The 16,645-nt window shown below is 42.8% G+C and overlaps 1 protein-coding gene across 4 annotated transcripts in view; it reads right to left on the reverse strand.

The window, feature by feature from the left end:
• PHC1 (polyhomeotic homolog 1) overlaps nt 1-16,086 on the reverse strand; it is a 21,335-nt gene extending 5,249 nt beyond the window's left edge. The window contains exons 1-10 of one of the 4 annotated variants that reach the window (XM_011365765.2): nt 15,777-16,085; nt 12,800-12,957; nt 11,635-11,745; nt 10,760-10,840; nt 10,094-10,243; nt 9,364-9,519; nt 3,595-4,090; nt 1,370-2,205; nt 692-839; nt 218-429 (exon numbers count right to left, since the gene is read on the reverse strand). In XM_011365765.2, the coding sequence (XP_011364067.1) occupies nt 218-429; nt 692-839; nt 1,370-2,205; nt 3,595-4,090; nt 9,364-9,519; nt 10,094-10,243; nt 10,760-10,840; nt 11,635-11,745; nt 12,800-12,913 (2,304 nt within the window). In that variant the 5' untranslated portion in view covers nt 12,914-12,957; nt 15,777-16,085. Of the gene's footprint in view, nt 1-217; nt 430-691; nt 840-1,369; nt 2,206-3,594; nt 4,091-9,363; nt 9,520-10,093; nt 10,244-10,759; nt 10,841-11,634; nt 11,746-12,799; nt 12,958-15,678; nt 15,698-15,776 lie in introns of those variants that run through there. The other 3 variants (XM_023533942.1, XM_011365766.2, XM_023533943.1) reach the window with 3 other exon arrangements.
• Between the last annotated feature and the right edge of the window lie 559 nt (nt 16,087-16,645).

The following is a 16,645-nucleotide window of genomic DNA, read 5'->3' on the forward strand; positions in this document are numbered from 1 at the left end:
ATAAAAAACCCAGTTTGTGTAACTATTACAGCTTTAAAAGTCATATTCTTCCTTTTCTTTTTTCAACATTTTCCTTTTCCCTTCTTTACAACTCACAAAATAAACAGCAAAACTGAACCATTCTCTAATAAATAGTTCTGAGCCTTTTGATTTTAATAGAGACAACAGTCAGATCAAGATCCCCTTTAAAAGTCCGACTTCATGGCCCTGCCCTCACCGGGAAAGGTTCTGCTCCTTCCTGGATAACAAAGCCTTCAATGATGTGGGTGAGAATCTGGGGCTTCACAATGGCCTGTGGGGGTTTTGAGTCACCCATCTGTCTGGACACCATTGCTAGAGTAGGAGGTGGTGCCGATGGGGCAGGAGCCAAGGATACGAGTTCACCGCTTGGGGTATTAGCATTCACATTGGTCATTGGTTCACCTTTCTCTGGAAAATAAACACAAATTCAGGAACAGACATGGGATAGCATAACTGACCCGTCTGTTAGCCAAGCCAGCCTGATTTTCCACAATACATATTCACCTTTCCACATATTCATCATTCACCCTGGATTCCATTTCTGAATCTACTCATTTGTCCACCAAGTTCAGACTCATATTCTACTGAACCCAGATTTATCTTTTAGCTCGCTCACTCAGAACATTAATCTCTGTGCGCTCCAACAGCACTGCAGAGGTAAGTCTCTCACCTCCAAGACTGCTCTTCTCCTCCATGGCCTTTGGGCTCTCTGCTACTGGAGATGCCTTGGCAGGAAGCATTGAACCCATTGTAGAGACATCGTCTCTCTCCTCCTCAGACTCTGCCTTGCGTTTGACACCCAATGTCTGGGGTTTGCCCTATAAAGTGAAGAATGAGAAAGAAATCAAGATTTATGAATGAAGATAAGGAAGCACAAATATCCGTATTACTTTCAGAGAAAAATTTTCTTAGTTCCAGATTCCCCAATCTGTACTTTCCAGGGTACATTAAAATTCCCAGTCATGTCCAAGAAGTGTAACTTCCACATCAGGACAAAAGAAAATGTAACATTAATTCATCCTAGACCTTGAGACCCTGGGATCATTATGGCTCAACCAAGAACTATTGTTTTTCTAAAGACTGTTTACATGGTTTATGTTATCTTGATCCAATTCAGTAGAGATCCAAAACCCAGAATGACTTCAGTACCACATTTAGAAGTATGAAGTTCAGATTTTATATACATTTACGTCTCTCTCACAAAAGGAACAAATAAATACCAATACCTTAACTTTCCATTAATCTCTCTCTACTCTTCATTCCCCTACTAAGTTAAATTCTATTTCTACTCCGCCCCAGGTTCACTCTCAAGAGTGACAGTGCCCTCAAAACATCAGACATCACTCACCGGCAGGTGCACAGACTGCATGTAGAAGGCAGCAGGGACCTGGGCTACAACAGGTGAGGAGGTGGTAGCCCCACCCTTTACCACATGTGCTGTCCCCTGCACAGGAGCAAGGGTCATCCCAGAGGCCAATGTGGGAGGGCACTCCTGCAGTGTACCAGGAGCCTGGGATGAAGGTGGCGAGGAGGAGGCCAAATGGGACTGGCCAGGCTGCATTGTACCTGGCATCCCCCGGGGAGTAGGTACAGCAGCTGCCAGCTGTGCCAACCCCAAAGCCTGTGCCTGGGCTGTACCTGGCTGTCGGGTGCCCACAACTTGCACAGGGATATGGGGTGGTGGTTGCTGGGTAGCTGACATCTTAGCAGCCCCCAACTGAGGAGGTTTGATCGGTGCTCCAGGTGGTTTGGATTGGATGGGAATGGGTGGCTTGGGAGTTGGGTCGGGTGGGAGGGACAAAGGTGAAGACTGAAGCATGGGTTGAACAACCAGGGTTTGGGCTTGCTGCTGGGACTGGGAAGGTGGGACCTGCTGAGTCGGTGGGACCTGTGGTGGCTGAGGGGCAGAGAGAGCTGTGGCTTGCTGCTGCTGCTGCTGCTGTTGCTGCTGCTGCTGCTGCTGCTGCTGTTGCTGTTGCTGCTGCTGCTGCTGCTGCTGCTGCTGTTGCTGCTGCTGGGCCAACTGGAGGTGTGTGGCTGTGTGGAGTAGCTGAGATTGACGGTGCTGGAACTGTTGCTGATGGTGGATGGCAATCTGCTGCTGGATCACCACCTGTTTCTGCTGCAGGTGGATCTGTTGCTGTTGCTGAATCAGGGAATGGGGCTGGATCTGTGTGTAGGTGGCTATAGGAAGCAGCCCAGAATGGAACAAAGAAGAGCAGAAAATAATCATCATTATAAATTAAAAGTAAAATCATCTTTCCAAGGTGTACCTAGTTTTGGAATCACATAGTGAATGAAAATCTAACCTGGAAGGACCTGAGATCACCTCATTCATACTCTCCTCTGAGTCCAATATTACCAGATCTTACCAACTATCTCTAAAAGATCTCAAAGAAAGAATGCGCTTACTCAATCACTTAACGATCTCCTGTAATTTCTTATGTTTATCTAACTTTTACTTTCTTTGCTATACTTAAATCCTGTTACTTTATACTCAGGAAAGTAAGCTGGCCCATCCTCTGTATGACTGGACTGAGTTCCTCAAGGCTGAGTCCATGTTTTATTCATTTTCACATCCCTAGAACCCAGCCCGGCACATCAGATACACTTAATAGTCACTGACAGAATAAATATCCACAGAGGTAAAAATTCCAACATCTTCCCATAAATGTCACCATTTTTAAGACTCATCAGTTTAGGTCCCCACCTATGAGAAGTCTTAGGAATCAGCAGCTGCAGGCTCTGACTTTACCTAGTTTCCTCTACCAAAAACCGGAGTTGATGATCTCCCCGCTCCTATTCCACCGGACTGTCCAGAGAACATTATGTATATGAAAGCATTTTGGAAACAGAAATGCTTTGTACATAAATACTAAGTTATTAGCAATACAACTGATAAGTAACTAACTTTTTGTGAGTAAATTATCCAAATTTAGCAACAACTAAAGTGCTAGAAACAAGAAAGGCAAAAATAAACATTTTCAAGTAAGGTACACACATCTAACTATATCTAACAATAGCCTGAAAGCAAGTATAAACGATTTTGGGTTATTATATTATTCATTTTTATCCTTATTGATATAGATGATGACAAGCTGACTATATCAAACCATGGTTCTATTCATTAGTCCTTAGCACTCTAAGGCACTTATACTGTCTGTGCTTTATACTGGGCCAACTAACCACCATTAGACACAAAATGAAGAGAGAATTCATCCCTTATGCTAGATTGTAAGCTCCATGAGGACAGGGAATCTGTTTTTCAAAGGTGTATCTCTAGCACCTCCTAGAACACTGTATGCAATTTGAGAAGAACTGGGTAAATGAATGGGTAGAGTGAGTAAACTAAAGAACTCAGGGCCTAAGAAAGAGAGGACAAGGCAACTTGTAGACTGAGTTTACAAGATCTATTACCTGTTCTCCCATCTTCCTGGCCTAATATGATCAAGGCTGATGTGACTCTCCACTACTCCAGGACAAAAAGAAGCAGGAAAAAAGGCAAAGAAATGTACTCTAAAGATTTCAAACAATTTCTAAGAGAATAATGACATTATGAAAATGACCACTCACCTGAGCTAATAAGGGTCTGGCTAGGAGCAGGTGTAGCTGTCCGTGTCAGGTTCATGCCCACGTTCTGCTGACCAGTCCCATCTGCTTCTGCCTTCTTGGCTGCCGCACTTTCTGCTTCAGTCTGGCTTCCCTGACTCACAGTCACTGTTTGGGCTGCAGGCAAGGGCTGCACCACTCCTGTGCCCTTCCTGGGACAGCTCCCACCACCACCCATTCCTGAGGAAGGCAACTGACCCATGCCCCCAGGTGCCTGGCCACTTCCACCTGGACCCATAGACCCTGGGATGCTATTCCCACTGCCTCCACCAGCTTGACTAAGGTTGAGGGACTGGCCTGAGGCCGCAGAGGAAGCCTGAGCCACAGCTAGGGCCTGGCTAGAGGCTTGGGAGAGGCCAGAGACAGGGGAGGCTCCGGGAGGAATGGCCTTCTGAGTAGAGCCTTGCATTTGAGGTCCTTGGGCAGAAGCCTGTTGGTTTCTCACAGCCAAGTTCTGCACCTGAAAGATAAGAAGAAAAAAGTAGACTGAAAAAGGTCAACAAGAGGCACTAAGGTCAAAGATTTCCATGGCCGATTCAGAAGCAGTGAAGACAGCTGCATATTCCACAGCCTACCTCAACTCATCTCCCCACCTTTACAATTATATACACCAAAGGCCTCCAGTCACCTAGGGAAGACCTCCTGAATTAAATTTTACTTTTCAGTCTCCTTCATTCGCTAACAAATCTATCATTAAATTTGGTTATTTATTCCCTCAAAAAGTCTCAGATTTTCCCTTTTCTCTCCATTTATTCATTCAACATTTACCAAATACCTACTCTGCCTCAGGTATTACACTGTATACTGGGAATGCAGGGATGAAAGACAGTCCCTGCTCTTGATGAGTACTTTCTACTCAGAAAGAAAGACAAGAAAATCACCAATAACCATATTATACTATGCAGAGATATGCACAAAGTGCCATGGGAACACAGAGGAGGAAGATTAACTCAAACCAGAGAGATTAGGAAAGACTTCTTAAAACAGGTAATGTCTGAACTGAAGCCCAGTAGGTAATAGTGAAGGTGAGAGTTTGAAGACACAGGTAATGACATTTGCAAGACTATCGAGCCAAGAAAAAGCATAGCATTTTTGGAAATTATAAATATTTCATTATGTTTGGAGTGAGTTAGAGGGAGTGGCAAGAAATGAAACTAGGAAGGGTAGGCTAAGGCTAGGGAGGCAGAAAGGTGTCAGATCAAGAAGGGCCTGGTATGTTATAAGGAGAATGTGAACTTTAGTTTGGAAACAGAAAGTGTATCTGTCTTCTTCACTGTTATATTCCCAGTACCTAGCACAGTGCCTGACACATAGTAAGTACTCCAAAATACGAACAGAGAGAAGGAATAATGAATGAGTGCTTAATTGATTATAGGAAGGCACTGAAGAATATTAATCAGAATATGATCAAATCTATAGTTGAAACCATTCTTTTAGACACTGCTGACAGAAATGTCAATCAGTACAGCTTGGTATCAAATCCTAAGCTGAACATTTACATACCCTCTAACCCAGGAATTCCACAAGAAAAACCCTTGCTACGTATAACTGGAGGCATGTATAAGAGTGTTCACAGCAGTACTATTCATAGTAACAAAAGCCTGGAACAACCCAAATGGCCATTATCAGAAGAGAATATGCTACAGTATATTCACACAATGGAATATTACACAGAAATCAAAATTAATAAAGTATAGTGACATGCAATAATATGCATGGATCTTGACAATAAGCTATTAAAAAAGCATTCCCAAACATTACATATAGCGCAAGTATCTTACAAATGTAAATACAAATAAAATGTACATTTATATATATTATGTAATAATATATATAAATAATGGTATGGTATCTGGGATTTGCTTCTAAATAATCCACAAATGGAAGGAAGGGGCCTGGATAGATTGACCACTTGTTGATAAATGTTGAAGCTAGATGGTAAGTACATAGGGATTCATATTTTTTCCATGTTTTATATGTTTGAAATTTTCCATAATAAAAAGTACTTTATTATATGAAGTACAATTAAACTATATAAAAAGGAAGGAAGGATGAACCTAGGAATCAGAATGTCCTTACCATAGGTGGAACTGGGATTGATTACATTATTAAAACTTACTGAGTAAATAAATAAAAGTGGGCCACGAATGGACCATTGATGAGAGGATGTCATGAGCCAAGGATACGATTTATCAAATTCTGTATACAAGAGGTACAATTAAAAATAATGTTAGTAACATTAAGAAAACTTATTCTAATAGTAATGTGGAAGAAGATGAGAAACAGATAAAGGTGAAGTCAAGAGACCGGTGAGAAAACCAGCACAGTAATTCAGGTGAAAAATAAAAAGAAACTGAATCGGGCAACATCAGTAAAGAAGAAGAGTTGAGAGCTTTTGAGAAAGATTTACAAGAATCATTAGGATTAGGTGCTAGGGCACTTACTATTATCTGGCAATTATATAGTTTTTTCCTACTCAGCTTTCTTTCTGTAATGGCTACTTACAAGTATTCTACTCTCCCTATATCTCAGAACCACTTCCTCTTTCCTCTCTCTTCTTTCCTCTCTCATTCACCCCTGCAGAGACAATAAAACCATTACATGAGCATGATACTTCATCGGTTCCCCCACCAAATCTACACATTCATCTACATAAGCACCCATCACTTATTTCTCCCTCCTCTCCCTTCTACCCCTCCTCATTCTCAAGAAGCTTATGTTACCAATTCTCTCCTGTCTTTTCAGCCTCTCCTGTACTGGCTCCCTCTTTTCACCATCCCTGAACCTCGCTGCCCCTCTCCCAGTTTCATATTCCTTTCCTGTCACTGCTAAACTCTTAATAATTGTTTACATTCATTGCATCTATTCCCATTATCCTCAGTTATTCCTCACCCCGATGACTCCACTGAAATGGTTCTCCATCCACACCCATAACTCCATCTTTCTCGCCCTCTTTACTACATTTGACGGAGGACCCTTGCCACTTCTTGTTCCATTCTGTTCTCTGGTTTTCATGACACCACGCAATCCAGATTTTCTTGTCTGTCACTCTTTCCTGTTCAACTTTGCCAGTCCATTACCCTCCACTTGACCTTGAACTGCCCTATTTTCTAAGGGCTCCCTAACCCTCAGGGCTTCATCTTAAAGGCTTTTCTCTTCTCAATCCATACCATCTCCCTATGAAATTTCAAACACTTCCCAGACTTCAATTATCAATATGCCTACTGCTCTTGAATGTTTATCTCAACACAGCTCTCCTCTGAGCTTCCACCACATAAATAACACCACTGATCCCGTATCTCCTCCTGGATGGCTAGAAAGGACTGCATATCCAAAAGTGAACTTCACCCTAAATCCACTTCTCCAACATTCTTTATCTCATAATTATCACTACCAGCCACCTCGCTATTGTGTCAGGTCTTATCTCTGGCTTCTTCCTCAACTCCCCATCCACTGAATCTGTTCTCCTTTTTCACTGACCTATGTTTTTCTCAATATTCATTTCTGTCCATCTCCATTGCTACCACCTAATCCAAACACCATCTTTCCCATAAACTGTTATGATGGTGTTGTTCCCCCTACATTCATACTCCATTTATTCATTTCCATTTATTCTCCATAGAGGAGCCGACAATCTTTAAAATTAACAAACAACAACAAAAACCTCAAATCACTCCATGCCATGCTTAAAACCCTTCCATATCTTCCCACTGCCCTTCACATAAAGCCCAAAATCCTAAAAATGGTGCCCAAGGTCCCACAAGATGAGGTTTCACATACCTCTCGAGCACCATCTCCATCCCTCTTTGCCAAACTCCAGGAACACAGGTCTTCTTTCAGTTCCTCAAATATATAAAGCTCCCTCCCTCCTCAGAGATTTTGGACATAAGCTTCCTCTGCCTTCAGCACTCTCCTTCTATGTCTTCACCTGACTAGATTCTACAGGCCCGAATTTAACTGTCACTTCCTCAGAGAGCCCTCCTTGACTTCTACCCTCATCCCAAGGCTAAATTAAGTCCTTTTCTGATTTCAGAGCATGCTGTATTTCCTAATGAAACAATTATTAAACCACTCAGGTGATTATTTATATAATATCTGGTACTTCAATGATTTGTGATCTCTATCAGTCTAGTCACTGTGACTTCCTTGGGCATTCAAGGCTAAGGAATACATATAATCTGATATAGAATAATGCTAGCTAATACTCATAAACACTCATCATCTCCAGGCACTGTTCAAGCACTTATACATATAAACTCGCTTAGTCCTCACAACATACCCTGAGGTATGTATTTTATAATAAATGTTTTATATATTAAAAAAAAACCATGGCAAAAAGATGTTAGATCATTTGCCTAGGTCGCACAGTCAGTTGTAGAGTTGGAATCTGACCCAAACATCAGATTCACACTTTCAACCACTACTCTGTCCCTCCACATGTTGACACTCAACAAATAGATGGATAAATGAAAGAAATGGATATGGAAACAGTCTCAACCTCATCCTCTGATCCTAATGTTAGCATAGTCTAAAACAAAGGTCTTACCTTGTTACTAGCTGACCCCAAGAGTTTCTTTAGTAGGTTCCTTAATTTCTCTTTTCTCTCTGGTTACATGTTCCTAGTTGACTCTTTCTAAAGTACTTGCCTTTTCCTATTAATCTGCTGATCAACAGCCAGCAACGACCCCTGCTGCCTATGAAGTTAGTTGGCTTTCAGATTTTTCCCAACAATGATCTTTTCTACCATCAGGCCTGCTGTCTCCACTTTATGCACTCACCCCCAACTCAGAGTCACACATATACAAATGATGCCTTTACACATACTTTTCTCTCTCCAGTTTTCTTCTTACTCCAAATCAAATCATACCCCATCCTCCAAGAATTTGTTCAAGTATCCCAAAAGTCACTGAAGATTACTGCAGCCAACTCTTCTCGTGTCAAATTAGTGCCATTTACTTTCGCACTTCTTTGTTCTCTAAGCTCTTTTTTTAAAAAGACCTGACTCATATTTCTTTTCAATCTCCCAAAGTTTCGAGTATATATCTGAGCACATCAATAGAAAGAAAGCTCAATATTTTCTTGCTAACTGATAAACTAAAAGAATAAAGTAAGTATTATGAGATCCCAGTTTACATCCCAGTCATAAGATCAAAAATTCAGGCTTAAAATATATATATAACTCTAACGCTATATGTATATATTGGGGATAAGGCATGGGGAGCAATGGTGAAGAAGATTTCCCTTGGAACACAGCGAGCAGAAACGGACTGCTAAAAAGTTGAGAGCTACAGGAACTCATAAAGAGAAGGAATCAAACATCCTTTCAGCAACTTAGCCAGGTCAGCTTCACATCCATATAACAGGACAATTCCCTCAACCATCCCTCATCTTCCAGAGAAAGTACTGCAAGGAGAGAGAATTAAGACTTCCTGAATAAACTGAGCCATGGAGGGCAAAAGAATAGTAAGGAAATCTGCCCTGTGTTAAGAATAAGGCTTTCCAGATCCACAGGGCTGTTTTCAGTCAAATTTATTTCCCTTACTAACTCAAATAACTCAAAAGTTGTGTGGAATTCAAGTCCTATAGAAATTAAGGATCAAAAAAAAAAAAAGAAAAGAAAAAGAAAATAAGAATTCTGAAAAGTGGCAACGGGATATAAGGGTGGGCCTTAGTCTGTGGTCGTTCCCTTCATCCTCCCCAGTGCCCATCCACAGGTCAATGGTTGCCACTGACCTGATCTGCATCTGTATGAACTCCTGGAGACTGAGCAGATGGCACCTCCTGCTGGACTGCAGCCACTGCCCCGTTAGGCATCAGGATGAGTTGGGAGGCTAGAGGCACATTCCGGCCCAGGGTCCGGTTTACCTGCAATAGGTTTCCCAGCTGTGGCTGGCAAGGAGAGGAGGAAGAAGAGCAGAGGAAAGAGAGCCAGAGGAAAAGAAGACAGAAGAAACGGAAGGGAAGGACCACAAGACAAAATAAACAGAAGATATGAAATAGTAAGCCCTGCCCCTTTCCACACCAACCCAGGAGACCCTTTGTTTTCCATATGTGATGAATCATCCAGAAGAAAACCTAGAATGTGTATAAACTAGAGATGGATAACAAAGAGTCACACATCAAAGAAGTTGAGACAATGAGAATCTTAGAACAAGTATTTATGTTAAGTAAGTAGATAGGCTAAGAGCTAACACTTAGAATTAGGTTTAAAGATTAGACTATCTGATGTTAATTTAGTCAAATGTTAAGGTGAACACTTTTAATTTACGATCTCAATGTAATCTGCAGGCTACCTGTGAATACTGAGTGTTACTTCTAGAGGTAAGTAAGGTATAGGAAGGAGATGGGCTTGTCTTAAAACAGCTGGGTAACTATGGTTAAATAAAATAGCTCTCACTCAAGTCCTAGCCAGGGACAGAACAGTTACGCCCGTGGGACAATGGCAGTTGTGTCTGTGGCTTACCCGTAGATACATCTGGGCCTGGGACTGGTTGAGGGGTGGGGAGGTGGTGTTCCCCAGTAGCACAGATTGGGTCAAAGTGGTAGCACTGGGAGAGCTCACACTCTGGGATCGGCTGATGAGCTGGGCGGCCGACGTGGTGGCCAGATTGATCTGCGTGGCATAGAAAGGAATGAAGACTAAGGATTTAAGATAAGTGAAAGGAAATGAAAGTGACTGACAAATTCAGAGTGACATGGTCAAGAACAGAATATCTCACTTTCACAGAGTCAGGGGTGGAAATGATTAATACTTTCCTTTCTGTAACTGTCATCCTGGCTACTGTGGAGTATTACCAAAGTAGAGAAACCAGTCCCTAGCCACTAGTGTAACAGTTGAGAAGGCAAATAGAACAGATTTTACTTCTCATTGAAGGGTCTAGAGATTAGTCCCTTTCCTTTATTATCACCTCTTCTTCCCCAGGATTTTCTTCCTCCTTTCTTAGACTTCCTTGTTAAGACTCCTACATAGATCCAAGTTGGTTACTTTTCTTTTACTAACATTCACTACATAAGAGCAATAAATACCATTGATGGCTCAGTAAACACTCTGAGATCGGCCACGCAAAGTTTAGCCCAGAAACAAAGATGCCGAGAGAGAAGCCTCTCAGTGGGGAGAAGCAGTACTCACTGAGGCCTGGGTGGTGGCGGTCTGCTGCTGTGCAGTGCTGGTGTTTGGGGAGCTGGCCTGCCGACTGGCAGCAATTGTGGCCTGAGAGAGAGAAAAGGAAATAAGAAAGAGCGGAGACAACGAAGAAAAAGGCTCTGAATCTGCCAGCAATAAATCAGAGGCACGAAAAGTAATGAAGATTTCAGGTAAGAACCAACGGACTCTTATGAAGCAAAGAAAAGTATATCCACTATGCCAACAATCTCACCTTACCACATATGCTAACTATGCAGTGACTCCCACAGAACCCCCTTGGGCAGGCAGGCAACCTGTCCTCCTCTTCTCACTTTCTTTTAGATGCGAGAACCTTTGGTCAGGTCACATCATGAGTAACTGATAAAACTAACCCAGAGCTGTCCAATACAAATATAATATGAGCCACATATATAATTTTCTAATACGCACATTTTTAAAAAGGGAAAAGAAACAGGGGAACATTCCAATAATGTATTTTAAGCCTCGTTTCAATGTGTAACCAACATAAACAAACTACTGAGATATTTTACTTTTTTTTCTTGCCAAGTCTTTGAAATCCAAATCTTACTACACATCTCAATTGGGACAGGCCGCATTTCAAATACTCAATAGCACCACGTGGCCAGTGGCTACCGAATTCCACAGTGTGGGTCTAGACATAGCCAGTCTACCTCCCAAAGGAAGTTCTCCCACAGTTCTTACTGCAACCCCAGAAGCTAAGATCCATTAATCTTCCTACAGGAGGACAGGAGGCAGAGGAGAATGTTTCTAGCCAGACTTAGTGGAGGATGCAGTATGCCCCTACCCACCTGTAGCGCCTATCCCCTCCCTCTTAGGCCAGCTGGCTGCTGACCTCTCACCTGCTGGACGGCAGCCAGGCTATGCAGCTGGGCATTGCTGAGCTGCTGCTGGAGCATGAACTGGTGGAAATACTGAGCCGCGTTGGGCTGACGCTGCAGTGCCTGCAGAGCCTAGGAGAAGAAAGAAAAGATCAACTCACTTAGAATGAATCACTCCTAACTCCTATTCTATGCAAATCACTGTGATCTTGTGACAGGACACAGGGCAAGGAGACAAAGGAAGATGGGAGTTTGGCTAAACCATCAACTTCTGATTTGTCCACTTTGTTTATATGAGAACCAGTAAGTTCATATAGTTCTCAAAAAGTGGAGAAGCAGTTAATTCTGCTATGCTCTATATATAAAGAAAAGTAAAGCAGTGTAACTCACATGAACACTTACTTCCCAAAATGAAATCTAAAAATACATGACACGGCAAAGAAAAGAACTGAGGATAGATGGGTCAAAAATAAATGGAATGTTGATAAATGTGAAGAGAAGAAAATAAAAGGCCATATTCTAGAGATACAACAGAGGTGATAAAGCCCTAAGGGGTTGAAAATGATGAAAAACTTGAATAAGTGGCTTATGAAAGATTCTAACATGTAAAATTTTCAAATAACTGCCGTTTTCAAACATCTACAATATAATGCTAATAGATGCTTCTTAAACAATATTGGTAATTTAGTTTTAAGTGTTAACTTTAGGATATTACTATATTCTTATTCTTTAATAATTAAAACTATTTATGATATGCATAGTTATTCTAGTAACCAAAATACTTTAAGTAAAGGACTCCATTCCCAAGCAAATTTTTAAAATCATGAAATTTACCATTTGTCTAAAAATAAAACTCTAAAGAGTTTTATACTTCTCTTACTCAAGGTAATTTTTAAAAGACCAAAGATTAAAAACCCGAGAATCCATGAAGAGAAATGGTTAGTTAGAATCTAGCTACATGAACTGAACAGTACAAAAAAACCTTAAAGACTGAATCTCAGTCTCTTTTTGCTTGCTCAAACTGTTGTAAACTCCTAAGATCCTCAGAGCTAGAAGGGACCTTAGTCATCACCTAATCCAACTCCCCCAGTTTTCTGGAAAGGAACTAAAGGAGATTATCTTCTGGCATCCATGCCTTCCCCAAGCCAATACTCACAGATCACAGCCCCTCAGAGCTGAACCTCACCTGCACTGCTTGCCGTTCATACAGTGACATCTGAGCTATCTGGGGCCGAGAGCTGCCCCCAGAGCTGGAACTCCCATTGGTGGAGTTAGAGTTCTGCTCGCTCTCAGTCTCCATGATAGTGGTCCAGGGTTCCCAAGGCTGGTGCTCTAACTCAAGACCTAGATGGAAGTAGCAAATGATTAAAATTTACACCTGATCTCAAACTATTATTTCATATTATTATTCATGTAATCTAAGAATCTTCCTCTTCATCCATAATCCACGATTTCTCAGGTTTTATAACTACCAAATCTGCAGTACACTCTTCCCCACACCATCTTTTGAAGCTATGCAGTGTCTCAAAAGAAACAACCTTTACACATTCCCTCATAGCTGTTATTAAATATAAAATGGCCAGGATGTAAGATAGCATCTCACAATACTAAGGCCAGTTTACATTCCCATAACGCTTTTGAACAGTTTAAAATCTTCCTGTTTAAAACTTATTGTTATCTCATTTTTATCTGCATCTGCAACACCCTTATCAGTATCATCTTAACATCAGTCACCATTTACTGAGAAGCCACTAGGTGCCTCCTCTCACTGAGTTAGGCTCTTCACCTTCATTATCTCTCACAGTGCTTTAAGGTAAATATTATTATCCCCACTTAACAATTACGGAAGTGAGGTTTTCTGAGATTAAAGGAGCTGTCCTACTAAGTATCAAGTCTACACTAGCACATGCTTCTTCAAATCAGAAAAAAATCTATGATTAAGGCAGTGTCACTCAGTTTGAGTATGCACTGTCCTCAGTTTATGGAGGAGGGCCCTAAGATACACACAGGTTAAACACATCATGAGCAGTCATAAAACTAGGAGATAGAAGAGCTAGTCTACAGCCCACATATAGCCCAAAGAGCTATCTGGTTCAAGCTCAGGCTAACAACACCACCTTGGGCATGTCACTTTCTCTTCTTATACTTCAGTTTCCTCATCTGCAAAGAAGGCTTCACAACTGAATGTAATATATCACTTTAACAAATGACTCCCAGGTATTAAACATATTAAATATACAGCAATGAAAATATTTGAGAAAAACAGATTCAATTTTTTAGTCCACTAAAGTGGTCACAATTGACTCTCTGGGTCTAGACTAAAATTTGCAAAATGACATTTGAAAACACTGGTAAGAACCAAGCAAAGAAATAGGAGAAGAGAAGCAAGAAGACATGTACCTTTAAAGCAGCACTAAATGACAATAGTTTTTTTTTTTGTTCATTCTTTTTTTTTCTTTCTTTCTTTTGTTAAACCTAAACACTATATTCTGTGCTTTTGAGGCACAGAAATAGGTCTGCAAACCACTACGTGGTTTAGGACTGCAAATATCAAACCAGAATTTCTGTTAAAGGCTGTCAACAGTTTTATTACAGTGGATTTATCTTAATGACTGCATCCAAAACAAGCAAAGTAAGTAAAATCAAACCGGCTAGCATTAGAAATAGAGTTGGGGACATTTCTTGTTATTACATTCCCAGTATCATCTGATTGCATCATTATCCCCCAAGAACTACCCATCTCTTCAGTTTCATTTAGGAACAGCAAATGTCAGTGCAAACATGGATGTAACCCAAGTACATTGGAGAAATCATATCAGTTTCAACTCTAGTCTACCTTCTCCCCACATCTTTTGCCAAAATATCAAAGCACTAAACAGATACAGACCCATGAATCCTCATTATCAGCATGTGAAGAAAAAAAGTGGGTAAGGATTAGAGGCAGCACTCATAGTTGTATAGATCACTGGACTTAGTTCACTGGACTCAGAGACATGAGACCCCTTTACTAGCTAGAGGGGGCATTAATTCCTACATTAATAGGTAGAAATGCTAATTAAATGAACCCCTCATCTCCCCCAAAATGGAAGCCTTCTTAATATTTTTTTCAGATTGTGAAATGGATACAGAGATAGAAAGGGACAAGGTTAAAGTCTTTAATAAAATCCAGGGAAACTGTCATCAAAACCAAGATTTCTGGATCCCAGGAACATAAATCTATTTGTTCATGATCAAAGTTGGAACTGTAAAATTAAGTACAGAAAATGAAGACAACAAAAAGTTTGGGAGGCACAGTGAATTCAAGTTTTCAGAATTAAACGGGAAGAAAGAGTGAGAAGCGGATCCATAGAAATCTCCACAATAGCTAAACCATTGTCGTCTTGAAAGGTAGTATTTGGGTGTGTATGGGTTTGGGTGAGTAGGAGCACAGACCCCCTGGAAGGCAGGTAGGAAAGGATATTGAAGTGGAACTATTACTGGGCCTACAGAGCCAAGAGTTGGAAGAAATCAATTTCCCTAGGCATAAAACTGTGTCTTGTAGAAAGGATGGGGCATGGGAAGAAGGCGGGAGAAGGGGGTGGTTCGGGGAAGTCTGTGCCAAAGAAATGGAAGTAATCTGGAGTATAGGAATAGTAGACGCCCACGGGTCCTTGTTGTATATAGAACCTTAATGAAAATGAGGTTCCAAAGAGAAATCAAATACACCGGGGTAAGGGGCAGAAAGAGTAGTACCAGAAGTGAACTGACCCAAGTTAGCAGGGAAATGTGCTTACTGATAGTGGGGAGACAGGCAAAAGAGACAGACAGAAGTCAAGGAATTGGAGGCTGAGGAACCCAGCGGACCATATAAAGCAAGGAGATAACTAGACAGCATGCTTAGATGGGAGAGCCAAAGTCTGAGAAGAAAAAATGAATGAGAAAATGAGCAGTCAGAAGCAACTAGGGTGACGGACAGACAGCATTAAGCACAGCGACATGAATAGCAAGAAGTCTTGGACAGGCAGAGCCGAAGGACCGCAGAGCTAAGCGCTAGAGGTAGGCAGGGAAAGAAACTGGGGGAGGTACCTGGGGCGTTGCACAGACCGAGGTGGCTGGAGAAACCTCCCCGCGCAGCCAAGCCCCCAGAGGTCCTGCCCCTCCCCAGCCCGCGGTCGCCGGGTTACCTTCGCGCCTGGCTCAGCACCCAAGTGCTCCCGGGGGGCGTCCACCTCATGTGCCGGGGTCCCCCGGTCGCCGGGCTGGGCGGGGGGCTCTCTCGGCCTCCGCGGCGGGTTCCCCTCGCCTCCTCCCCTTCCTGGAGGGGCGGGGGCGCCGAGGGCGGGGTGGGAGGCGCCCGGCGCGGCCGCGGCTCCCCGCCCCTCCCGCCGCTCCGGGTGCGGGCCCGGCCGCGGCTTTGCCAGGCCTCCGGGGCTCGCTCCGGGCCTGTCACTTCCTGCCGGGCCGAGAGGGTGGGGGCTGCAGGCTGGGGGCTGCGGGCCGGGCTGGAGGAGGGGGCTGGCGGGGAGGTGCTTCCGGGGCAGCCGGACCCCTCCCCCGGCCCACCCCCTCCCCTCGGCGCCCTCCTCCCCCTCCTCCGCGCGTCCCTCGTTTCCTGCCGGCGCCCGTTGCCATGACGACGCCGCTCCCGGGCCTCTGCGCTCTAGGCCCCGGGGTTGTTTTTTTTTTCCCAGTCTCTCTCTCCCTTTCTCCTCTTTTTTTTCCCCTTCTTTCTCTCCGAGTTCTGCTCGCCGGTTGGAGGGACGAAACTGAGAAAGTGCTGGCCTCTAGTGGGGAACTCACCTCTCACAGAGGAGAGGGAGATGGGAGAAGGGAGGGAAGTGACGTGAAAAGGAGAAAAAAGAAGGTATTTTCTGGAGCTTCTGGGAATAAGGCATAGAAAGAAAGGATCAAAGGGACCAACAGGAGGAGAGGGAGAAAGAGCAAAGCAACGACCCCAGAGACATGATAGACTGGGAAAAGAAAGAAAGCCGAGGAAAGAACAGGAAAGGAAAAAAAAAGACTGAGGAAAAAGAATTTTGATTGTTTAATCTCT

The sequence above is a fragment of the Pteropus vampyrus genome, unplaced genomic scaffold, assembly GCF_000151845.1.
Source record: "Pteropus vampyrus isolate Shadow unplaced genomic scaffold, Pvam_2.0 Scaffold116, whole genome shotgun sequence".
Taxonomy (NCBI): domain Eukaryota; kingdom Metazoa; phylum Chordata; class Mammalia; order Chiroptera; family Pteropodidae; genus Pteropus; species Pteropus vampyrus.